Here is a 27,779-nt window from a genome sequence, read left to right on the forward strand (position 1 = left end):
CGCTGAGCTTGGCTACTTTTGATTAGGCCATTCTCGTGTGACAGAAGCTGCTACTCACTCTATGATCACCCAGCCATAAAGCAATTTTAGTACAGATGAAATACAGGACAAAACATGATTTAGTCGGGACACTAAAAATACAGCTGAAATACAAGACTCCTGGCCACCCTATACATAGGGCCAACGGCTCCATGATTGAATGGATTTTCAGTTGGATGCTGTCTCTTTAACAGCAATTACATTTTAGACAATCAATATAATCCCCATCCTGGTGCACTTTTTTTCTTTCTTTAAATGTCTTTACGTTTAGGTAAAATATCAATTCTAAAGAGAAAAAAAAAGATTTATCTTTATCAGTTACTTGTAAGACAAACTTTATTAAATATCTTTAGTGGACATTAAATGTCAAATTACTAATGGAAAAGAGCAGAACAGATATATACATACATACATAGATTAAATTGCAAGAACCAACAAAACATTCAGTGCCCAAGATAACAAGTAGGGCTTCTGATGACGGAGTTGATTTGAGAACAGAACTTTTATTTTTTAAATGTGATATACATCACAATATGTGCATTTATTTAATCTTAATTGTCAACCATTTCATGTACATTTCAGTAAATTACTGAAATTACAAACTTCCTTAACTTACTGTCCTGTGCAGTACAGTGCAAAGTTTCTCTAGTAATCTGACCACTACATATGAGCACTTGTTACAAAAGCGTTCTTTTCACTTTAATAATGGTCATGTCACAAAAAAGCTGCCTTACATGAGTAAGAGTTGGAAATAAATGGTACACATAGAAGCCTCACTTTCACGACAGTGCAGTAGAGCCTCCAAATCAGTCCTGAGGACACCTGACCAGCTTCAGCTTCTGTTGCACGCTTCCACATTTCGCGAATATCACCGACGTGTCCATGTGAGGTCATCATCTGGTTGTAGATGCAACGATGATAAGGGGCTTTTCCTTCTCCCGAGAAGAACAAGTGATCCTTGGGAGCAACGTCCATCACCTTAGCACAGATTCCGAGAAAGACGTCATCAATGTGAAAGGAAGCGCTTATGGTGAGTGACGCTTGATAGATTTTGGTAGCTACATCTCTGGAGAGGACATACCCAGATCCAGGGGTGTAATCTGGGTAAGACAACCATGGGTACATGTCTCGGGGCACGTAGTACTTGCTCTCTTTGTCTCGGACGGGTGGCGAACCGCGGTGCACCCTACCTATCCAAAGGTCTTTGCCGTTACTCCTTTGCAAGTAGTGAATTAAGTTGGGAATGTGGACAAAGACGTCGTCATCTGCGGACATGAGGAACTGGGAACGGGGGCAGTAGGTTTCTTTCCAGCCAAGCTGCAAAAGTAGCTTCAGAGTAAGATTGTGGAAGGTGTCTAAAAAGTCCTGCTGGATGAGGTCGTGATATCTTTGGTCCTCGAGGAACAGTCGCATCTTAAGTTTGCTCCTGTACTCCGGTTCAGGATGGAGGCCAAGAGCAAACATTACCCTTACAGTAACACCCAGCGTCGTTGCAATGTACGTCTCATTTCCCCAAGTAGAGCGAATGGCCCGTCTTCTCTCAAAGTTCTCAGAGGAGCTTTTCACAAAGAGCAGGAGTAGAACGTCTTCTCGGTCACACTTTCTCTCGTGGTTTAGGAGGTATCTGCGTTTGTTGTACTTTAAAGCGTCTTCAGGATTGACTCTTAAGCTTGTGTTAATGAACGTGAAGCTATTGAAAATATAGCGGTACGAGAAAGACATTACATGGGTTACAATGTTATTGTCAATTTTTTCCCAGTACGCCATGAACAGTAAGGCACTAAAGCATACTGATATTAGCCGTAGTTGGTATTTTTTGAATCTAGGCATTTTGAGAAACAACATGACTCCAGTTCCAATTCATGAGATTCCTGGCTTTGTTTCACCTACAGTCATGATGGCCTCCAAAACATGTCAAAGTCTGAGTTGGAAATATGAGACAAGGAAATAGTCTGGTACTGTGATTGCCCAGCTGCCTCTGATAATGAAGCCCTCGTCATGACAGAAGATCAATGAGGTGCACCCGGTGTGATGGTGGAAGTCTGGAAGAGAAACGCACATGATCAGCTGACTTTCCCTGAACAAGGACAACCAAAGTAAGTAAGGTAGAGGAGACACCAAATGAATTGATTGGACAGATTATTTGAATGGTGCTCCTCCCGAACTTTGTTAATGAAACATCATTTAATTATTTCTAGGAAAATATTGTTATGGCCCCATGTCACATAAAGCTTATTATTTTGTATAATATTGATTGATCTTAAATACAAACAATTATGTGAAGTGAAATTATCGGGAAAATTAAATTATAATTCTGTCATCACTTGCTCACCCTCATGTCCTTTCAATCCTGTATGACACAAAATAATATATATATATATATATATATATATATTTTTTTTTTTTTTTTATATACCATGTTGCTTTGGACCCCATTGACTTTAATTATATGGACAAAAAAAAATATATTTTGAAGAATGCTTAAATCACAATTATGACAATATGAAAATGTTTTTGGTGACGTAATGGTGATAGAGAAAATTACATTGAGAAAATTATTACATTATGGACATTTTATGACAATAATAATGTAATACTTATGTGTGAGTGTAGTGATTACATTATGAGTTGCTCCAAGATTATTGACAAAATTATAGTCCCATATTCTTATGTTTCTCCTAGTGCTGGGCGGTATGACCAAAAATGTATATCACGGTATTTTCTAAATTATACCGTAAATGACGGTATTTTTCTCCACTATACATGACAGGGTTTTAACCACATTAAACTGATTGAGAGAGGAAATACTGCAGTAGATTGACTAGAATGCCCTATTTTACTATAATGACAAGAAAAATTGACCACAAAATGATGCTGTGGGGAGACCACAACCAATAAAACACAGACCTGCACGCTCATTACAGGTGAATATTAAAATAAGACCACAGAGAGAAAGAGAGAGAGAAAACGGAGTTGAGGGCAGCTTAAGCATTTTAAAAATATAACCCTATACAACAACAAACTGCCAAAACAAGGGAGAAACTGGGAAGAACATTTAAAAGGTCTAAGGATATTTGCAATACATTTAAGAGCACTGAAGACACGCGTGAGTTTAACACAGAAGGGGGGGGGGGGGGGTCTTCTTGTGGTGCCCCCTCAGCACTTGGTGCCCTGCACACAGCGCGTGGTGGGAGCGGCGGCGCTGCCCAAGTGGCACCCTAAACCCTTACGGTCTTTCTCTGAGTCCGCACTTTCACGACGTAATGCCGCTTTGACTGCCGGGAAGAAGTCCGCTGCACCCGCACCAGTGCGGGTTCGGCAGAAGTGCGCATAATCGACCTCAAAGCGGGCAACAAAAGACCTAAAATGACAAATGGGATACTTGCGGTCTCGAGGACTTAACGGACATGCACACGCAGCGGCCATTGTAGTCCACAAGACCGAAAGTAGGGCTGCACGATTTGGGGAAAATATCTAATTGCGATTATTCTGGTTAAAATTGCGATTTGAATGCGATTCTTTTTGAATGAGAGTGTGTGTATAACAATTTGTGTTTATATATTAATATGACTAATAATAATTATGATTATTATTATTGCGAAATAAAAATTACTACTACTACTACTACTACTACTACTACTACTACTACTACTACTACTACTACTACTACTACTACTACTACTACTACTACTACTACTACTACTACTACTACTACTACTACTACTACTACTACTACTACTACTACTACTACTACTACTACTACTACTACTACTACTACTACTACTACTACTACTACTACTACTACTACTACTACTACTACTACTACTACTACTACTACTACTACTACAACAAACTGCTGGGTTACCTGTTAATATGCAGACAGCCTGACTAAAATCATTAGAAAGGTCTAAGGATGTATTGTAAAATTATTATTATAAAAATCTGTGCTTTTTATCTGTGATATCAATTTCTTAAAGTCCATGTCTTTCATATGAAATATGCATCCACTGAGGCCAGGGAAGAAAATGCCTGTATATTTAAGAAAAACATATGGATTGTCATATACATATATTTAGAGAGAAGTATTTCTCTCATTTGTTACCAAAAAGTTTCATTCAAACTGAAGACCAGAGGGCGCCCTCGAGCAGAAACGTACTCAGTTACTTAACGTAACCTCGGTTCCCTGAGATAAGGGAAGGAGTAGGGCTGTACGATTAATCGGAAAATAACCGAAACTGACATTCAGAACCTCTAACCGACGTATTTTTCCTATGTCGGTTATTTCGGTTTTCACGTGACTCTGCCCCGTCAGTCACATCAAGTGCAGTTTGAAGGCACACAATGAGATGCAGGAGCAGTTTTCTGTGTTTATAGATGCCCAGAATCACTATAGTATCTGCATGTTTTACACAGTTTATACAGGTCAGTTAATTGCTGTTCTTATAGCCTACGCGCTGACACACACAAACAGAGACGGCGCGCACAAGCCCCGAAGCCGCTTTCACTTTCGTGCTCATAAAGTTTGTCAAGTAAATGCGTTTAAAGGCTTGCCAGTTTCAACATTTAAAGCGATTGTGAACTATTCAAAAACAACAATACGGAAAACTTCTCCGTTCAGTGCTAATGAGCTTTTTTCAGTGACACAGAGCCGACCGTTTCGCGTCTCGTCTCTGAAAACGCGCGCGCCCTGAAGGCAGACCTCTCACCAGTTTGAACATTAAAGCAAGTTTCGACCATCAGATGTGTATTATGTTGAACTAATGCCTGATATATTTTGACAAACGAACACTCAGACAGAAGCTGTGACTAAAGTAAAGTCACTAAAATAGCTTAGAAACTCAACCGTTATAGGCATACATTTTAATACCTTTGAAGTAAGTACAAACTAGGGCTGGGCAATTTTATCGATTCTGCGATATAAATCGATATTTTTTCTCCCAAGAAAGTATTGATTTTTAAGCCACGAGTATCGATACATAAGTCCCATTCAAATCCCCGTGTTTACCCCCATTTGCATTGCAGGAAGAGCGATTTGGTCAGCCAGCCGCTAGTATCGCTGTAGAGCAAGTTACCCGTACTACTAACTTCACACAGACGCCGACGTCTACCTCTTCTTGTTTACGGAGTCAGAGCGAGGAGATTAAAAAAAATGGCGGCGAATATAAATCCAGCGCCTTCATGCTTAAAAGCAGATGTGTGGGAGCACTTTGGGTTTAAAAAGAAGAAGGAAAGCGACGACTTAGACTCAGGGGTCAACAACATGAGTCGCCCGCAAGAACCACACGAGTTGCCCGCGGGTCTGTTCTAAAAATAGCTCACCATAGCAGCTGCGTTCAGTCGCTTCCGTGTTAATTTAAGCGCAGGGCTCCAGACTGAAGCCGAATATATACTAGTGTCTGTAAATAATAAACTGCAAAATACTATTTAAATATTACTCCTGCATGTTCTGCGTCTGTGTGGATGACGAGCGCCGCGCGCGCACTCGCTCTTGTAGTCTCTGCCGACATGAAGGCATAAACCGTCACTTCATGAGAATTTACCGTTTCATTTGAGAAAACTGGCTGCGTCTCATTCTGCTCCTGGTTCAGTAGTCAGGGCACTGATCAGGACACAAGTCAATGGGCTGATCCCTGATCAGTGCCCTGACTGAACTAGGGAGCTGAATGAGACGCGCACCCACTGTCATATCATCATGAACAGACACTGGTAATCACGGCAACCCGTCAAAATAAAAGTTCGGTTTAACGTGAAGAGATTGACTACAGATTATAGCCTACAGTAAATTTAGCTATGTCTCTATGTAATAATAATAAGTATGAAATAAATAATACTAATTATATAATTATTAATGGTTGCTTTTTTTCACTTGATCTTTCATTTATAAACAAAGTTTACTTTTAAACAGCATACAGCCTTTACATGTTTATGTATTATTTACTTATGATTATCATCATATATAATAAAACATTTATGTAAAAAAAAAAATAGTGGTATTGTACCAACTACTGGAACTACTACTATACTCTTTCAGTTGTAAAACAGTTTGGATAGTTGTTAATATGAGAATTATGATGCATTATTTAAGAGTTTTAAGTATTATATAACATGAGTAGCTCTCTTTGACTTTCTTTTTTAAAAAGTAGCTCTCAAATGAAAAAAGGTTGGAGACCCTTGACTTAGACAATGCATCGCGGTTGGTTTGCAAGCTGTGTGACACAAACGTGAAATACTACCAAATGTCAGTGTCAAGCTAAAAAAGCTGTCAAAGAAACTGTTCAGAACAGGCCACTTGCTGCAATTTTTAAAACATTGTTAATTGCAATACTGCACTTTATTTACTTTTCAAAGGCTTGTAAGCAACAGTTTGCACTGTTTCAATAAATGGAACTAATTTTCTCAACACATCTTTGATTCATTTTGTCCAGCATTTGCAAGCTGTAGACTCTCTGTCCCGTCAGAGACATTTATTGTGTAATTGATGATTTTAGTTTTCAGTTCAGTTAATTCAATCCAAGTAAATGAAACACTCAAAAGATGTCAAGAAATTCACTCTGTCCCCTTTAAATCTTTCAGAAAATGATGTAAGTGTATTGAATTATATCGAATCGTATCGTTGGCTGAATATCGTGATATATATCGTATCGTGAGCTGAATATCGAGTATCGTATCGTGAGATTAGTGTATCGCTACAGCCCTAGTACAAACCACAGCTTCATAATGAATAGAGACAGTAAGAGTAATTCACACACACACACAATCACTCATTAATGCATTCAAATAAATGTAATGTAGGCCTACAGTGTTAATTTATCTGTATCTGATATACAACAAACAGAAATCTGCCCCATAAACAATAACTGCTGAAAGTGAAGCGTTTCCTTAAAGTATTTTAAAATCACAATGCACTTTTTTTATTAGAAAAAAAAATTCCACCTTTAATAGAAGAAAATATTTACAGTACAAACCTTATCAGTGAACTTACTCAAAAACCTTATGAGGGCAAAAAAAAAAAAAGCAAAATAATCGTTCGTTAATCGTAATCGAGGTAAAATGTTTTTATTTTTGGTCAAATCGTTACAGCTCTAGGAAGGAGTACTGCGTCGAAGACGCTATATGGGAATTCTCCTATTCTTGAATATACTTAAGTAATTGTAAAATCATGCAGTGCTACTGCCCAGTCAAAACAGTGTCGAGACATCTTGCATGATATTAGCTGGCCAGTGGGAACTGCATGAACCAATGGCAGAACAGCGTAATCTGAGCGAACCAATGGGCACAAAGCCCGCGAAGCTGAGTGCAGAAACCAGCGAAAGCATATAAAATACGCTGTAACTGTCAAAAACGTCAGGTTAAATCGACTGAAGCGACGATCACCCGAGTCAGCCATAGCTCCTTCCCTTATCTCAGGGAACCGAGGTTACGTTAAGTAACCCAGTATGTTCCCTTTCGAACGGTCAGTTCGTACTGCGTCGAAGACGCTATATAGGAACCTGTAAAGCCCCACCGTGCTATGATAAGCGCAGTGACATGTACTCCCTCAAGTTTGAACACTTATTAGAAAGGGCTCAAGACTAGAGTTACTGACACATCATATATATATATATATATATATATATATATATATATAGAAGCCCAGAGAAGACCAACACAGGACCCCGAAGTGTCTGGGAGACCGTGATTAGACTCCCCCTGAAACTGCCTCATCGACACGGCATCTCAATAAACCCGTCTCCAGCGTGTTGCCTCCGATCATTCGAATATTGCACTTTAATAATTATTTAATCAACATCATCCTCAATAAACCCGTCTCCAGCATGTTGCCCCCGGTCCCTCGAATATTCTGATCTATTATGACCTCCGAGCTGTAAAACTGCCAGAATAATAATAATAATAATAATAATAATAATAATAATAATACGCTGTTTGTTAATTGGCCAGAGGAGAACTGGCACCCCGACTGAGCCTGGTTTCTCCCAAGGTTTATTTTTCTCCATTAGGTCACCTAATGGGGTTTTGGTTTCCTTGCCACTGTTGCCTCTGGCTTGGCGTGCTCAGTTGGGGACACTAAATTTTTCAACTAAACATCGAAATACATCTAAATAATAAACTAAATTAACCATTTAAACTAAATTACTGATCAAATTATTGATCTAAAGCCCACACTGTCACTGTATGATACTTGAAATTTTTCCAGAATGGCTATACAGCTGAATAAAATTATGCTGCATTATTTTCCTGTTTAACACTGTAAAGCTGCTTTGAAACAATCTACATTGTTAAAAGCGCTATATAAATAAAGTTGACTTGACTTGACTTGATATATATATATAGGGATGCCACAATTCTCAATATAATATTGAAACGTTCGGTACGGCATTCACGGTTCAATATGTGCTTGTGAATTGCGTTTTTTCCGGTTTCGCATTTAATTAATTCTTTTCTACAAATTCTATAATTTGCCTCCATCCCAATACTGAACAACGCGACACACATTCACATCACACGTTAATGGTAGAGTTATACTCACGGAACACTATAGTTATTCACAATCACGAAAGTTCATTCTTTGAATGTGTTTTAAAGCCTTGCCGGTTTCATTCGCGTGCACGGTTTTAACATGCGCTTTTCAGAGCACGCGCACTAAAAGCCTGTCAAACACGGGAATACTGAACTAAGTAGTCGTCTTACTGCGTTAATACTGTCAAATACACACAAGGTTAACATAAACACAGTCGGTTATGTCTAAAGTGAAAGTAAAAATCGCAATCGTGTCTGTATATTAGATGTGTAGAGGTCTTAAACTGACAGCAGCGCAGCCAGTGAACACGCGGTCCTTAAAGGGACAGTTCACCAATAAAATTGTCATTATTTACTCACTCTAATATTGTTTCAAACCTGTATTCATTTCTCGATGACAGAATTTTCAGTTTTGAGTGAAATATCCCTTTAATGTTAATACAACAACAAAAGACAAAGAGAAAATCACTCACTGCTCTTGACTGAAAAACTAATACAGTAGCTAAGAATCAGTGTATTTTATAGTGAAGTCTATGTAGTGTTTTATTTTTACATTCATTCATTCAATTTCATACTAAAATGCTGTTGTACAGCTCTGAGCTGCCAGTATAAATCTTTATATATATTTATTTTATATTATCCAATACACTAGGAATGTGTACAAGGTTTTTTTAAAGTAAAGTTTTAAGTTTAAGTAAGGTTTTTCAATTCTTTTAAGTAAAATAAAGAAAGAGTATTGAAATAAAAAAAATAGTCTTTTTTCTCTTTAACCTCTTGCGGTTCCGGTCGCCTTAGAATAGAATAACAAAAAATTTATGTGACAAGCCATCAGAACCGAACCGAAAACCGTGGGTAAAAACCGAGGTATGTATTGAACCGTGGACTAACTGTATTGTTGCATCCCTAATAGGGGTGGGAATCACATGTCAACACACGATACGATAATATCACGATATTTTGCCCACGACAACGATATATATCACGATACCAGCGATTCTGTGACAGACGATATATTGCAAGAAAATCACCCACGATATATCATATCATTTTGTAAATGAAAAAAAAAGCATCAAAAAAGTCATATGATCATGTATTTAATTTATTAAAACTTCATCTTTTTTGAAATAGCATTAAAGTACAGTAAGTGCATATAAAGCTATCAAACAGCCATGAGAGAACAGTTTCTGTGACTAAATGATTTATAATAAAGAAAGGTCATATCACTAACTTATTCATAGCAGCAACATTTCATATTTAGAAATTGCAAAATGCACACATTACTAAAAATGTACAAAAACACACCCAGTATAAAACCTTATATAATAAAATATGGTCACATTTGAGTACCAAGCGGTACAATAATAAACTTGTCTTTTAAACATGTACACTGTCAGAGTCCTGCACGGGTGAAAAACATCCTACTGTGTCGGATACGGGTGCAGGTCGGGTAGGACAAGGGAGAAACATGGGTCTAAACACGGGTTTTAAACAATCACGTGCAAACGAATAATAATATTATTATTTATATATATGTATATATATATGCATGTACATATATGCATGTATATATATATATGCATGTATATTGTAGATGTGTTCCTAAAACATATGCATATTTTTAGGAACAGATCTACAAAAATATGCCTGTATTTCAAGTTGATAAAATAATTTCAAATCCATATCAGTTTATTTGTGGCCGCGCGACGCGCGCTCTCTCAGGAGAATCACAACCGCGCGAGCGATCTGCCTGCACTGCAGTCGTCGAGATGGATCCTGAGGAGTTGAAGAAAAGATAGCCGTGAATGTTAAACTTCATCGCTGAGGAAGCACACCATAGTACACAGATAACTGTGGTAACAAACCAAGCACAAGCAGTTCTATCAAAAAAGGTAGCTTTGCCATACAAATGTCATCCAGCGTAGGCTGATTCACTGATGGCGCACGAGGAGGGAATGCATGTTGGTTGTGTTGCCATTGTATTTTTTTTTTCCGAGACAGTTCTTGCCGATTACATAGTCTTTAGTGAGCTTTTTTTGTATCGTCACTACAAAATCCAAAACGGACCCAAACTTTTGATTTAAAAGACGCGGGTGCATTTGTGATTTTTTTTGTCGGCCAGCCATTGCGCTCGTATTTCTTCTTCACTGTTCCGTTCATCTGATCATCTGCAATCTGGGAAGCGCCACGCCGCCACCACAGGAAGTCTGGGGGTACTGCCACTCCGGTAAGCCAAAGTGTAGACATTAATTTAAATATTCAGTTTTTAAAAATATTGATACTTGGAGCCAGAGTATCGATAACTAGCCTGACATCGTCATACTCAATTCTAGTCAGAATATGAGTCCGATACTGCTCCGTTGGGCTGTGATTATGGGGCGTGTTTCAACCGAACCAGGAAAGACCTCAATTGGATAGACCTACAACCAATCAGAGCAACGGAGCGACCGATCGACGCATAACTTAGTAGTCAGATGTCAACAGAACTCAACTGCACTGTGTTGCCAAGTCCACGGGTTGAAGCGACCCCAATTATGTGATATACAGACCCAGGAATGCGAATTTTAGCAGGCAGTCCTTCCAAAATAACACATATTTTCCCCCCCAAATGCCTTTTTTTCCCGGAGAACCCCACTGGAAAGCTATTGGGCTTGTTTTTGGCTAGTTTTGAGGAACGTTAGCAATTGGGCGGGTTTTGTTGTAAAAACTTGGCAACCCTGTCTGCACGCACGCTGGAATAAGTAGCCTAACGTTAGAAGAAAAAGATGAGTGTAAACGAACTTTGCCGGTGTTGTAAAAAAAGAATTTAAGGATACACAGAGTACTTACCAACACGATCATCATTCTGAGAGAAATAGTAAAGGTGAATGCATATATGAACAAGTTCTCCGTTTAGGATTAGAACAAATTGAACCCAAGCGCTCTTTGGTGACGTGGATGATTACGTTACTGTTTATCATCTGTCCATCATCGTCTAAAGCCCGCCCTGACAATTTCATTGGTCTGAACAGTTTCTGTTCGGGCATAATTACTTCTCTATGGATCAAGTCCAGACCGAACTGCCTGAGTAAAAATGTTGTGGGCGGGGCCAAGTTCGGCTGGCATCCAGGCTAATCGATAACGTTTCGCGGCCCCAAATATCGCGATAAATCGGCATATCGATTTTTTGTCCCACCCCTAATCCCTAATATATATAATATATATGTACACACACACACACACACACATACATATACATATACATATACATATACATATACATATACATATACATATACATATAAAGTCTTATACTACTGGGCTCAAAGAGGCCAGTAACTATATGGAATGTGTAAGCATTGAAGCATATGAAGGCCCCAAATGCCAACTTATGACGGGGACGGGCTTACAAGGCCGTCTAAGTAATCTGAGGACTTGTGCCTGCAGTGCAGGGACATCCAGACTGTAGAATCTGGTTAAAGTAAATGGTGAGGACCAACCTGCCGATCTACAAATGTCACCCATAGAAACTCCACTAGACCACGCCCAGGAGGAGGCCATGCCTCTGGTTGAGTGAGCTTTGACACCTATGGGGCATTGGAGGCCCATAGTGTCATATGCTAACGCTATTGTCCGATTGTCCCATTCGCCTGAGAAAGGAGATCTTTCCTCAGGGGAACTGGCCATGGGGCTGCTGATAGTAACTGAATCAACTCGGGAAACCTGATGTGGGTTCGCCAGAGTGGAGCCACTAGCAGGACTGTGTGCTCGCATTCCCTGATCCTTTTTAAAATCTGGGGAATGAGCGGTACTGGTGGAAAAGCATAAAGTAGGCAGCTGGGCCGTTTGTGGGCCAGCACATCCTTGCTCTTTGAAAAATAGATTGGGCAATGACAGTTGTCTTCGGAGGCGAAGAGGTCGACCTCTGCCCTCCCAAAAACACTCCATATAATTTGAACTGTTTAGGAATGGAGGGCCCATTCCCCCAGGGACACTAGGCCCCTGGAGAGCATATCTGCTCCCTGGTTCAGTCTGCCTGGCACATGCACTGCTTTCAGTGAATGTAATTTGCCTTTTGCCCATAGGAGGAGATGTCTGACCTGTTTGTTGAGCCATCTCAACCTGAGCCCACCTTGGCGGTTTATGTAGGAGACCACAGTCGTGTTGACGTGACTAGAACATGGTGGCCTGAGAGACGTGTTAAAAAAAAGTCTCGAGGGCTAGCACTACTGCCAGCATTTCTAGGCAGTTTATGCGCAACCGTGACTCTGGGCTCGACCATGAGCCGAAGGCCCGTTCGCCCTCGTACAGAGCGCCCCAACCTGAGTTGGAGGCGTCCGTGGTGACCATCATCCGTCTGGAAACTGTTCCCAAGTGACCACAGGGCCAGGGCTTTGACACAGCCGCAGCCCACTTTGATCCAAAGCTGGCATGAATGCCACGCTTGGGAAGGAACCCGTGATTTCAGCCAGTACTGCAAGGGGCGCATGTGCATCATACCCAGCGGAAGTACTGGAGAAGCTTTGGCCATTAGGCCTAGCATTCTCTGAATTTTTTTTTAGGGGTCTGTTGGTTCCCATTTTGAATGAACGTGCAAGCTGCTGTGTAGTCAGAGCACGTTCGTCCGATAGCCACGCCCTCATTTGGGCGAAGTCTAAAATCGTTCCCAGGAAGGAGGTTCTCTGCCTGGGAAGCAATGAGCTTTTGGCTGTATTTATTCTGAGACCCAGGCATTCTAGATGGCTGAGTAGCACAGATTTGTGAGATTTTATTTCTTCCTCTGACTGGGCCAGTATGAGCCAGTCGTCGAGGTAGTTCAGAATGAGCATTCCCGCTTGTCTTAAGGGGGAGAGAGCTGCATCCATGCACTTCGTGAAAGTGCGGGGGGCCAGGGACAGGCCAAATGGCAGGACTGTGTACTGATAAGCCTTCCCGTCGAACGCGAATCTCAAAAACGGTCTGTGACGTGGGATAATTTGGATATGAAAGTAAGCATCTTTCAGATCCACTGAGAAAAACCAGTCCATCGGGCAGATTTGCACGATGATCTGTTTTAATGACAGCATTCTGAAAGGCCGTTTGATAGAGCCTTGTTCAGGTGTCTGAGATCTAAGATGGGCCTGAGGCCGCCATCTTTTTTGGGAACAAGGAAGTAGCGGCTGTAAAAACCCTGACTCGCTCTGAGCTGGAGGCACCGCCTCTATCGCTTTTATTTTATTTTTATTATCAATAGGCTCTCTACTGGATTTTGAGGACATGAGTCTCGTTGCTCTCCACCGAAGTGTGCGTTATGCCCGCGATACGGGGGGGTTTGCGAGCGAACTGGAGCAAGTATTCTTGTTGAATTGTTTTTATAACCCACTGTGACACACCGAGGATGGCTTTCCAAGCCTCTGCCCGATCGTACAGGGGTTTTATAGAGTCAGAAGGCCGCGCGTGGTGCAGAAGAGAAAGAGGACTCACTTGTTGAACATGTTTTTTCTTATTTATTGAACTCGCCTTTATGGCAGTAGAATGCAGGGGTGCACGCATTAAAGCGGACTCGTAGTTTACATTCATTGCATGAAAAACATTCAGAACAGTATTTTTCTCCCTGACCGGAACAAAAACGGGCCGTGGGGAGAGAACTCTGAGTCTTTTGGGAGGCGGACCGGCCTGGGCGGGACTCAACCCTCCTCTCTTCCTTATCAGCCTGTCAAGGCTGCTTTCTGTGTTCAGTTTTGTCAGCATTCTGACAGCCGTTTGATAAGGGCCCTGTTCAGATGTCCGCCAGTTGGTTTGTGTTTGTGACACTGTGCGGACAGCACTTATGTGTAGCGGCTTGTAGTGGGCACGCGCTCTACATATAGAGCGCCTCTCGGCGCGAGCTAAAGAGCGATAATCTGTGAGAACAGTGCTTATGTGCAAGGTGCACGTATTTTAGTAAGGTCGTTGTTAAAAACAGAGTTGGTGTGCAGGCAAGCGTGTCTGACAACAGGCTAGCTGACTGCAGTATTTACATCTCCAGTCGCCTGAACCGAGGGGATTGAGAGAATGTAAAGTAAGTCTGTGGTGGTAATCCGGCCACAGCAGGACTTTTGAGTGGTTATAGCGCTGAATTAACAGTGCTTATATGCAGGGGTACACCCTATGTAGGGGACACACTGCCTGCAGTCATAACAGAGGAAAGAACTCTTAATTGTTTATTAGGATCGCCGTTAATACAGCGTTTTGTGTACAGGCGTGCATGTTTTATAACAGGCTCGTTTACTGTAATGGTGAACCTCTCCAGTCGCCTGAATAGGGGACTGAGAGAAGTGGTGGAGGACTTGGCCGCCATTCACTAAATTGAAACTAACTGAGAAACCTGTGAGAGCGGGGCTCGAACCGGCAACCCTGTGTGCGAAAGTGCACCGTACCAGCAGAGAGCGAGGCTATGACGCAAGTCGCGCTCTCGACGGTGTTTTGGTGTGTAGGGCGTGCGTGCTTCATAACAGGCTCGTTTACTACACTGTTGAACCTCTCCAGTCGCCTGAATAGGACTGAGAGAAGTGATAGAGAGTGAAAAAGGCGCCGGGCTTGGCCGCCATTCACGACACCATTATGCGCTAGACAGCGAGGCAGTAATGACGTAAGTCGCACTCTCGACAGTGAGCTGCAGTGACAACAGTCTGTAACGTAAGCCGCGCTCTCAATATCTCAAGCAGTCTGAGAGCGAGTAATGTGGGAAGCTCCAGCATTCGTTCGCTCGTCCACTCTGGCATTCTCTGTCCGCGGCACGCAAGTGAGAGAAGAGAAAGAGCGAGACGTTGGTAATAGTGCGGATTCGTCTTCTTCATTGCCGCCGAATGAGACCAGGCCCTCGGCGTCGAGCGGAGGGAGCAGGTCCGATCGAGAGAACGTCACAGGGGAAACGTCTCTCTGAGGCGAAGACGAGGCACGCGGGCACTGGGCCGACGTGAACTCGCTAGCCTTGGTATACTCTGGCTCCGCCGTTTTTTCCCGCTGAGGCTCAGACGGAAAGGGGAACGGGGTCGCACTCTGAAAAGAGCACTTTCCGCGAACGGAGGGAGGAAATGGGCATACCCTCGCAGTGAGAGCAGCCGTTCCCGGCGAGAGCAGCATCCGCGTGGGCCTTGCCCAGACAGATCACGCACCCGTCGTGGTTATCCTCCTAGTGCAGGTAAGTACTGCACATGCCACACAAGCGATATGTTTTTCTCAGTATTGTACAGAAAGGATACACCGTAGTGTTTCACCAAAGAGCGCAGGGGAATGGCATGACAGCTCGCGGGATCGCTGGCGATTGAGCGCGCTGAAAAACAGCAGGCCGCTGACTCTCGCAGGATGTTCGGGCTGGCTAGTTCGCTATTCCGCTGCAGGCTCGTCAATTCACGGTGAAAGGTGGTGTAGTTCGAGTTTATCAGCGAGGACCATAGATCGTCGCTGAAGGAGATTAATCTGACGTTTTTGACAGTTACAGCATATTTTATATGCCCCTTTCGCGGGTTTCTGCACTCAGCTTTGCGGGCTTTGTGCCCATTGGTTCGCTCAGATTACGCTGTTCTGCCATTGGTTCATGCAGTTCCCACTGGCCAGCCAATAGCGTGCGAGATGTCTCGACACTGTTTTGACTGGGCAGTAGCACTGCCTGATTTTACAATTACTTCAGTATATTCTAGAATAGGAGAATTCCCATATAGCCTCTTCGACGCAGTACGAACTGACCGTTCGAAAAGGGAACTCCACATTTGTGTTAGAGAAGTTATCGTTTGTTTTCAGGAAATCCCTAAAGTGAAGCTAAGCTAGCGCTGCAGGCTGAATAAAAGGAAGATAGAAAAACTTTGACTGATTAAACTTAAGGACAATAAACACTACTGCATCAAGATATGGTGTATTTTAGTTTTTTTAAGCCTTCTCAGGTATTTTCATAATAATAAAGCAGTGCTGATTGACATAGACTTTATCACTATAAAATAAAGCGTTTGCCTCATTCTGTGATAAGAAGCCATGTCAGCTCACAAACAATCCACTGACTATATGAAGTGAGTTAAAGCGTGTTATTAAACGTATTTTGTTGGACAACAGATTTATGAACACTTCACATTACTAAGGGCTTCAAGTTTTGAACTGAGTTCAGAGTGAGATTTTGGCGACGGCAGCACGGGTTTGGGTGGGGATTTGTATACATAAATAAATAATAGGGCTGTCAAAATAACGCATAATTTTGATTAATTAATCTGAGGAAAAATAATGCGTTAAAAAAAATAACGCAGATTAATCCATTCTGTATTAGACATTGACCCTGAGCTGTAAAATGAAGGAGGGAGACAAGAACGCGCTGTCTGGATCATTGATTGGAACATTTATGTAGCCTGATGGAGGTGCTGATAAAAATAAAGCTGTCTGCGATGTCCTGCAATGTCCACTATTCTACCCAAGAGCGTGTCATATACACGCCATAAAGTGCGTATCATATGCACGTGAAAAACTGCGTAGCGTATACATTCCACGACACTGCACACTTGTACTATTGAGACGCATTCTCAACAGGGAGTGCGCACTCTTAAAGGGGCCACACTATATTCCTACTCGTTACAACGTCCATGCATTCAGCAGCCCAAATGAATACCTTTCTGTCATTAATGTTAATCAAACAACTACAGGTGTTAAATAAATGTATACATACCTATAAACCTACTAAGGTATCTGTATATTTTTTAAAGAAATGTATTATTGTTTTTGTAATTTGCTTCTTTGTTTTTTAATTTAGCCTATATTCAATTTCTCATATTAGCCATATTGCCCACCCCTTGCCCACCTGCATACCAGCTGATATACAATGTAGTCTTGATTTGGGTGGTCACTCTGCACTGAAAGTTTGAAAGGGTTTTAAATCTTCTAAATCAAGTAAAATTACTCAAAATCTAGTAATTTAAGCAAGCCAAATTCAACTTTAATCATTTAAAATGTAATTTCCAAGTAGCAAAATTGTGGCCAGTGAAAATGCTGAGTGGCTAGTAACTTTGGAAAACCACTAGCCACAGTGGCTGGTGAGCAAAAAAGTTAATGTCAAGCCCTGATTGGATGTACAGTGAAAAAAAATCTTCCCGAAGCACTTTTTAATTGATTTCCTCAGCATATTAGGTCATATTGTTTATTGTTATGGCCAATATTTGAACAGTGAAAATAATAAGAGTTTTTGAACTTTAAATGTCACTAATGCTGATTATTCATTGATTCATTTGAATTGAAATATTTAAAATACTTTCACAGCTAAAATTATGTATGCGATTAATTTAGATTAATTAATCACAGAGTATGTAATTAATTAGATTAATTTTTAATCGATTGACGGCCCTAATAAATAATATATTTTTTTATTTAATTCAACATGTCGGTGCGGGTGTATAGTATTAATTATTGCATTTCTCTATTTCAAAGATGTCAGGGAAGAGGGCAAATTAATAATCCATAATAATTTTGAATATTCTTTTTTTTTCAGAATTTACTGTGTTGTAAATATAATTTATTCTGAAGCAATTGTCTCACCAGTGTTCAATCAGCTTTGAGATATTTAAATCTGCATATCTTTGATATTTTTACCTTTTATGAAGGCCATTTTCCCATAATCTTATTAAATATAGGCTATGCTTCAGCTTTCATTTTATATTCTTAAATTTGATCTATAAATTAAATTAGAATAAGACCTGTAGGGCTGTTGCCAATCAAATTAAATAATTTACATTGTTAGATTGTTTAAAATATTTTTGAATATACAAATAAGAAATGTTGGAAAGAAAACATTAAACTAAATCACCAGTAGGTGGCAGAATGTAAACGTTGTTGTTGTGGGAATATCTAAATCTTACCCAGATACAGCAATGCTATTTTCTGATTGGCTGTTCGGTAGCTATATTTTTTATTTGATTGGCTGGTGCGAAATACATGGTGTGGCGTGTGAGTGGGTTGAAATGCGTGTCTCACGCCCAATGCGTGAGACTTGAGAGCCCTGCATTACTAGTTTGTGAAGTTGTTTGACACGAACACGCTGGGCATTTATTTATTTAATTAAAAATCGCAGCCTTTGCGCGTTCATAATCGCACATAAGCCAAATCGTGATTGTGGTTTGATTTTGATTAATCGTGCAGCCCTAACCGAATGTGCACATGAAGTGTGCCATTTGGGACAGGGCCATATAATGTGATCTCAGCTGTGTCCTCACTACAGTGCAACAGTGAAAAGGGACCCCTCTCAAACAGTGTCACGCTGCACAGCGTTCCGAACATTGTTTAAGCGACACCGGTATTGCGGTATCATCAAAATTCATATCATAACAAAAATAAACACAGGTATTCGGCAAGAACCGGTATATCGCCCAGCACTAGTTTCTCCCAATAAACGTGCCTTCTAAGAATATTCAGATCATGAAGATTTCATCAATTCTACATAATCTTGGAAAATCAGAAAGAGGGAAAACAAAAATTGAAGAGAAAGAATTTATTTTTATTTTTTACTTTACATGCAAATCCATCTGCAATCACAGCTGAACAAAGGGCACTTTCAGTGGTCATTGGATGTGTTTTATTCAAAGTAAATGGTTTAGCAAGCATTGCTGGTTATTTCTAATGCATCTCATTGTGAAACGTCCTGTTTTGCATGAAGTCCAGGTTCGTTGCAAAAACCAAGCACTAAACCCCGACCTGTGGCAATCCATGTTTTGTCAATGCGCAAAATTCCAGAAAGTCTCGAGTAAGCTTTACATTGAATTGGCAAGTCCAGTCTTGCAAGATTTTGCCAATTTAGTCCTGATGTAAAGAGTAACTACAACAAAACAACATATACAAGTATAATAGAAAAATAAAATAATGATTTCTCTATGCAACCCTAAAAGGAAATGAAGCATAACCTCACTTCTAAGATGTAAATATTATGCAATGTAAATGCAAATGTGAAGAGAAAAACATGCCTGGAGGGTCTCCGTTTTCTTTGTTGAATACTGGCTCCACTCACACTAAAAATGCATGTCACAAGTCCATTCATGCACACACTGGGTATGTGCATAGTGTAAACAGTTGCAGATTGTTCTAATAGCTTTTAATATATCCACTAATGTAGTTTACTTGAAGGAGTGAGTGAATTTGGACACTGAGTGCGGCGAAAGGGCTGCAGCTTCTGCATAGTCTGTGCTTGCTTTTTAATAATTATTTGAAACTTATAAAACTGGCAGCTCCAGTAGTAATGAAAATATTTAATTTGAAATCTGTCATGGAAACTATAACCGTAATATTGCCTTATAATTCCTTTAAAAGGAATGTATACTAGTGATGCACCGAAATGAAAATTCTGGGCTGAAACTAGAGATGCTCCGATCAGCATTTTTGGGGCCGATCACCAAGATCATGATCTGCCGATTGCCGATCACAGAATGGCAATCTTTTATCTATAATCTTGCAGAGTTTGCACCATTTGTAGAAATGAAACTAACTCTAAATGAACTGAGTCAAGATCTTGAAGAACCACCAAGTGTTTATTTTAGAAAATGAGAACTTAAGGCTACTGTGGGCCATCTTTCCCAAATAAATATATATAATAAATGTATATTATCTCACCTAAATATTTGATCATGCAGTGCATTTTTGTTTTTAAAAACAAATTTTCAGGTAGGTCTAACATTAGTATTGAGGTAAGAAATACTAAAGACATTAAATAAGAAATCAAATGTAAATTAATATTGGTCTTCCCTGAATAAATTAAATTAGATTAATCCTTACACTTAAGGTTGCAAAAGTTAGTCATTCAAGAGCAGTGAGTGTCATAAAGGTTCATCAAAAACAACACAAGACAAAGAGAAACTCAGAGACAGCAGCAGATTATTCGACAGCTGTCACTTTAAGAGCGAACACGGATACGGTTACATGCAGTTATGCAGAGTCACGACGGGGTTTACGTGCATACTCGTCAAGACGGTCATTTAGTACATACATTTGTGTGTATCTGACTATTTCAGCGCAATTTGTACTCGCAAGCTTTTTGTGAGATGGCCTGTGTGTGTGTGTCTCTCCAGACCGTGCGCGCGAGTGCGGTTTGAACACTGGCAAGACTTAAAAATAAATGCAAATGATAAACGATGTGTCGATGCGACAAAGCCACGATTGTGCAAAGTGGCAAATCCTGTGTCAACTGTGCATCTCGATTTTAGTGCACATGCGATGCGCTGATGTGAAGCCATTTGAGCATTTTGAAAGGGAGAGAGAGAGCGCGCGCACGCGGTGATTCACGCGTGCTGTTTGTGAACTTACGTCCCACAGAAAGTTTTCAAATGACTGCGTAAGTTATTTAATATAGAAATATGATTTGTACCTCACCTTCAGCATTATAATTATTTTACCCGCGCTGGAAAGAGAATGAGACGGTGTCGCTGCTTATCATGCCCTAGCTCTCACGGAAGGTGCGGGTTTTATGTGTCGCCAGCATGCGATCGGTTCATGAGATCGGCCTTTTTGGAGACCGCGATCAATCATCCCAAAGCGATTATCGACCGATCGAGATCGGTTGCCGATCAATCGGAGCACCCCTAGCTGAAACCTAATTATATATTTATTTATTTTATTTATTTATTAGGGCTGGGCAAATTAATGCGGGCGATACATTTTTTCAGCTTAACGCATTAAAAATATTTAACGCAAATAACGCAGCGTCCGTTTTTATATCCATTTTTGCCTAGCGTTACATGATCACGCTCCTATTCATTTAAATGCTTCCAAGCGCGACAAGACACAAGAGAACGCGCTGTATGTCAATGTCCTGTCGGTCTGTCTGTCAGTGTCCTGTCTGTGTGGCTGCATCTCATGTCAGCTAACCGAGGGACGGACGGACGCACGCGGTATGAGAACCAAATAGAGACGTATCCAGCTGACATGCTTAATCTTTGATAGGCAGACGCGTCGCGTCATAACAGCTCGACCGTGAGTGAAACTTAATAGCACAGCGGCGAGCGCGTCGAGTATAAACTCCTCGTCCGTCTGGGGAGGAGCGCACGCAGTCAGCGGAGGCTCACGCTGTGGAGCCAGGCGAAAGTATAAACAAGGTTTTAAGCGCTTACGCACGGATGGGAGGGGCGGGTGACATTTCATTTTCGGTTTACATTGTCGGCTGTTTTTTTTATTTCGGCCCAAAACCAATAATGCCATTTTCGGCGGCCGAAATTTCGGTGCACCCCTAATGTATACCAATATGATATTACACTGTAACCACTTTGGACCAGTGGTTTGTAAAATGGATAGTTGGATGATTCACAGTTGCGGGCGCCATCTTCTGGCGAGACGCAGGAATTCAATCGGCACGACCGTCACAGTGCATTATGGATATTCCCTAGCCGTTGAGCGTACAATGGTTGTACAATCGTTATTGCGGTGCATTGTGGGATTGAATGAGAACACTCCATAATGTCCTATCCAAATACCCACATTTGCGATCTTGGCTACTTGAGAGCGCATGCACGCGACAGGAAGTAATTGCGCAAGACTGTCCCAGGTTTTAAAAATGCTAGGGGTGCTCCGATCGATCGGCAACCGATCTCGATCGGTCGATAATCGCTTTGGGATGATTGATCGCGGTCTCCAAAAAGGCCGATCTCATGAACCGATCGCATGCTGACGACACATAAAACCCGCACCTGCCGTGAGAGCTAGGGCATGATATGCAGCGACACGGTGTCATTCTCTTTCCAGCACGGGTAAAATAATTATAATGCTGAAGGTGAGGTACAATTCATATTTCTATATTAAATAACTTACGCAGTCATTTGAAAACTTTCTGTGGGACGTAAGTTCACAAACAGCACGCGTGAATCACCGCGTGCGCGCGCTCTCTCTCTCTCCCTTTCAAAATGCTCAAATGGCTTCACATCAGCGCATCGCATGTGCACTAAAATCGAGCTGCACAGTTGACACAGGATTTGCCACTTTGCACAATCGAGGCAGTGTCGCATCGTCACTAAAGTTTATCATTTGCATTTATTTTTAGGTCTTGCCAGTTTTCAAACCGCACTCGCGCGCACGGTCTGGAGAGACACACACACACACAGGCCATCTCACAAAAAGCATGCGAGAACAAATTGCGCTGAAATGGTCAGATACACACAAATCGTATGTACTAAATGACCGTCTTGACGAGTATGCACGTAAACCCCGTCGTGACTCGCGAGTGAACGTTTGTGCAACTGCATGTAACCTATCCGTGTTCGCTCTTAAAGTGACCGCTGTCGAATAAACTGCTGCTGTCTCTGAGTTTCTCTTTGTCTTGTGTTGTTTGATGAACTTTTATGACACTCACTGCTCTTGAATGACTAACTTTTGCAACCTTAAGTGTAAGGATTAATCTAATTTAATTTATTCAGGGAAGACCAATATTAATTTACATTTGATTTCTTATTAAATGTCTTTAGTATTTCTTACCTCAATACTAATGTTAGACCTACCTGAAAATATGTTTTTAAAAACAAAAATGCACTGCATGATCAAATATTTAGGTGAGAATTATATACATTTATTATACATTTATTTGGGAAAGATGGCCTACAGTAGCCTTAAGTTCTCATTTTCTAAAATAAACACTTGGTGGTTCTTCAAGATCTTGATCTAATTTAGAGTTAGTTTCATTTCTACAAATGGTGCAAACTCTGCAAGATTATAAATAAAAGATTGCCATTCCCCTGCCATTCTGTGATCGGCAATCGGCAGATCATGATCTTGGTGATCGGTAATCGGCCCCAAAAATGCTGATCGGAGCATCTCTAAAAAAATGCCAAAGTGCAGTGTCCTTAATGCACACAAATGCCAAATTTTCTTATCGGGCTGATAACGATAACATTAAAAATGAACATATCGGCCGATATGGTAACCGATAGGGGAGAACGGGGTAATGTGAGACACCCCCTGTATCTAGTCAACAGAACACATTTGTGGTCATATGACCATTATGTTTTCAAGCCCCTTCAATTTCCCCTTGGCCATGAAGGAGAGGACCAAATGCTGCTGTGGGAAGCCTGTTTTTTTTTCTTCACAAAAATATTTTTTTTTGCATGTAAAAGTACATTTTCTTGCTGTCAACTTAATCAAATCTTGTGCCAAAGCAAATTGATTCAGGTAGAAAAACTTATATCATACATGTTGATGAACTACCAACATATAAAACCATGTGATGCTAGCTGAAGATTATCCTGAATTGCTAAGAGAGATCGTTTTTTCTAAAAATGTGGCGGTGGGGTAAAGTGAGACAAATGCTGTGGAGTAAAGTGAGACATGAGGCACAAGTTAAGTTTAGTCTGAAACATATGTAATATTACATTACATATGTTTTAATTGTAATGTCATAAACATTGTAGAAAAGCCATCATGCCAAGGCAATACACCAGGGGCACATGTTCCTAAAAGTGATGTGGTGAAGAAGCTGCCTCAACCTAAAAGGCTTGGAGGAGCCACACGTAGAGAGCAACTCATCTTTCCCTGTAACCTTCAGGAATGTAGAGTAGGCCTAGTTGTAGAGTATGACAGTAGGCTGATGTTCTAATCCAGGTGGGTCTAGTCCTGTGTTCTGAGTCCCAGGCTGTTCTAGCTTGTTCTGATTGTCCTTTGCTCTGACGCCCAGACACAACTGGCTCTAAGGCTGCGTTCACACTGCAGGGCTTAATGCTCAATTCCGATTTTTTTGAAAAAATTAGATTTTTTTGCAAGGCCGTTCACATTTCCAATTAAATGCAACCTTTTGTGATCTCCTGTGTGAACGTGAAATGACCCAGAAGTGACCCGCATGCGCAGAAGAGTACTCAACGGTCAACGACGTCACTTGTTGTTTACGGAAGTAGCCAAATATGGGTGTCAGCATTGGAGTTCGTTTAGCTTTATTAAAGTTATTTTCGCAACGGAGCCAGCACCATTACAACCTTCTCATGTTAAGAAGAAAATTAAAAAAGAGGAGGAGAGCAAGGTTTTTGGCCATGGCGTTTTGTGGAGCAGTGGTAGCAACGTCAGTACATAGTTATTTATCTTCTCATTCCCGCCTACTTCAACGTACAATGATGACGTTTGTCACGTATCAGCGGACGCGATTCGCGCAAGTGATTTACATGTTAAGTCAATGCAGAGACGCGAAATGGCATTCTGCGGCGAGATTCACGCGATTGAGGCGGCGCGAAGGACGCGAATTGAGCGTTTTGAACGCACGATTCGCGCGAATCGCGTGAAACGCTCAAGTTGAAAAATCTGAACTTTGGCGGATATTTCGCGCCGCGTTAACCAATCAGGAGCTTGCTCTAGTAGTGACAACAATGAGGAGAAAATCTGTATATTAATATCTGGTTCAGACAATATGATTATCACTGTGATAACATTAAATGACATGAAACACAACCCAGTCTCTTTTTGTTAAATGCAAGTTTATGTATGATCAATAATACAAAAGTATAAGTAATGTATAACAAGCTATACATGAAATAAAGCAAACAATGCAGTCAAACATTCAAAGTCAGTGCTAGTAGGCTAACGTTACAACTGCAACGTACAGTTATAGCCTAAAAATATAAAGTAATGAAACTTATCTTTGCCCTCAGCCTAAACGATTTGCCAGGGAACAAATTATAGATCCATGAGACCAAAGATCGGCCGTTACAAGAAGAATTTTAGCTCGAGACACACCACAGAGACATCAGAGCCAGCGGTAGACGGCAGAAGGACTGGCCGAGGAAAGGTTGCCCTCGCCGGCTTTCACGTGCGCTGAGCGCGCTGTCCGCTGGAGCTCACAGCTCCGACAACGGCAGATAAAATGTTCAAATAGGCACTGTTTATGTAAATAAACCACAGATTTGAGCTTTAAACAACTACATTATCGACTGAAAAAGTCTTAAAACTACGTTTTGTCACACATTAACAGTAGATATGAACAAAAAAAAAGACATGTAAACACAGCCCATGTCAGCCATTTCTCAACGAGACGAGCTGCTGGCGGAAGCCCCGCCCATGACGCGAATTCGCATCTGTTGTGCAGTGAATGTCACGCGCGAGTAAACTCAAAATGTACACATGTGTCCACCTTCGCGCGATTAGCGCAAATTATTAGCGCGAATCGCGTCCGGTGTGAACGCCACATAAGGGTCCTGTGTTCTGACCCCCAGACTGTGTTCTAGTCTAACTGGTTCTATCTGTCAGTTGAATGTTTATTAAAACATTTTGAATTATATTATGTTGTATTTTATTTTGTTCAGAGTTACTTTCAAGTGTTTAGGAAAAAAAATTTGCTTAATTGACCAATCCCCATTGACCAATTCTGTTACTAGTCCGACATTAGTTCTGGAATGTGTGGTTGTCAAGCTATAACTGTCAGGATTCTAACTGTTACAACATGTGTTGTTATGGTAGTTTCAGAGTGGAAAAAGTAAGTGGTTCACTTTACCCCCTTGATTTCTCTGGTCTGTCTCAGTTTGCCCCTAAGCTGGGGTAAAGTGAGACACAAGACGACTTTTTTTAAAACAATCGCATTTTCACTGACCTTCGTCCTAAATAAATTCTGATAATTCCCATTGCTAGGAAACATCCTGAATTAATGGGAAATGTGTCAATTTTCATTGTATCATTTTAGCTCGCTTAGAGAGGAGCAAATGTAAAAAAAAAAAAGTCTCACTTTACCCCACTCTCCCCTATATCGTGCATCCCTATATAAAAAAACAGCTCTGTAAACACTTTTTTTTGCAACACTATAAATGTGTCCCATTGGGCAATCAAAAGTTATATACACATTTGCAGTCTTCACGCCTGCTTGAACACTTGGTGTGTTCAAGTTTGATTTCAGACACAGGCTCCGTTTTGGTCCGTTTACACTGACTTCCAAAAGTCTGCATTTTCAAGGGTTGAAAACTCTGGAGTAGTATGACAGGCGTAACCGTAGCAAAAGTTATGTGTTTTAAAATGAAAAGCTTTAAAACACATGACAGAACAACAGAGTGACATCAGAGCATTGAACCTGCAACAATCACTTGACAAAAAACAAAGATTGCAGATAAGGAAGTTTTCCCTTTCCTGAGAACACATGACCCTTGGGAGCAATGTCCATCTCTTTAGCACGGATTCAGAGGAAGTTTTTAAAAAAGACAAAAAAGAAAATTCCTTTTAAAAATAAGATTACCTGGTATGCCACAATTCACAGCAACAAGAACTACATGATAGTCCAGCCAAAATGAAATTTGTCACCATTTAATTACCCTAATGTAGACAACAACAGTCCTACAAACTGTCTTTTGTGTTCCACAGGACATGAGGCTGAGTAAATGATATAAGAAATAAACATTTTGGTGAACTATTCCTTTAACAACAAATGGGAGATTGACAAGTTACTGAAAAAAAATGCTTTAAAATGCTAAGAATAGGTAACTTTATAAAACATATGAATGCCTCATTCATTTAAAGTTATGATGCTCACATACAGTGGGCAATGAAACATTGGGTACCTATGCGACCATTTGAATAAATAACCACATGTCAAACCAAGTAGCAATTGCAAACAAATGCTGGACTTTCTCAGAACTACCTTTGCTTTTCTGAGCCTCAAGTGGATATGAAGTTAGTTCTCCTCACGTGCACAAAGCTGTCCTAACATAAAGTGTCCAAAGTAAATCCTTTTGAGCAGTATAACTGTTGTTTGGTCGTTTAAAACGTTTTTGTGTGTGAAATGGTTTAAATTAAAATGTTTGTGCTAAACTTCAGTTTTACTTTAAGTTTGACGCGCCATAATGTCATCAGGAATATCACAAGGTAAATGTGCTAACTAATGACACTTATTCGTTATTCGGCAAATAATATTTTAAAACAAATCAACAAAATTAAAGCATTAAGAACATAAGAAGGTCTTACCAGGTCGACTGACAGCAGCACGCCACGCTGTCCTGCCTTGCTCTGTGGAAGTTGTGGCAAAGTGAACTAAGCAAGCAAGAGGAACGACTCGAGTGTGTTTGAGAAACGAAGGACAACTCCCGTATTTGTTTAAATTAATGTTAGAGGAGACGCCTACAGTCTTGTAAGTGATGGGGAGTCGCTTTTAAGACAATGCCTGTGTGCGTTTAGCGCCATCACCCGACCATAACCTATAATGAGAATAATTAATTAAAGAATACCTTCGTTTATATAATTCGGACATAATATTCGACCACGGGTGTTTTTCATGACGTTCCCCACAGTAAAATCAGGCATTGGCAACAGCTAGCAATGTTGATCTA

At 40.7% G+C, this 27,779-nt stretch overlaps 1 protein-coding gene across 1 annotated transcript; it reads right to left on the reverse strand.

Moving 5' to 3' along the window:
• Positions 1–360: 360 nt before the first annotated feature.
• On the reverse strand, positions 361–27,540 carry b3gnt5b (UDP-GlcNAc:betaGal beta-1,3-N-acetylglucosaminyltransferase 5b). The gene is made up of 2 exons (XM_079819918.1): positions 27,418–27,540; positions 361–2,081 (listed from the first exon to the last, which is right to left on the reverse strand). The coding sequence occupies exon 2, from the start codon at positions 1,882–1,884 to the stop codon at positions 754–756; it is 1,131 nt and encodes a 376-aa protein (XP_079676044.1). The 5' UTR covers positions 1,885–2,081; positions 27,418–27,540; the 3' UTR covers positions 361–753.
• Positions 27,541–27,779: the final 239 nt, after the last annotated feature.

This window comes from Gobio gobio (genome assembly GCF_949357685.1).
Source record: "Gobio gobio genome assembly, chromosome: 6".
In the NCBI taxonomy this organism is placed as follows: domain Eukaryota; kingdom Metazoa; phylum Chordata; class Actinopteri; order Cypriniformes; family Gobionidae; genus Gobio; species Gobio gobio.

What these genes read in the sequence shown, in the direction of transcription:
- b3gnt5b (XM_079819918.1), bottom strand. Translation starts at nt 1,884, where the DNA reads ATGTTGTTTCTCAAAATGCCTAGATTCAAAAAATACCAACTACGGCTA.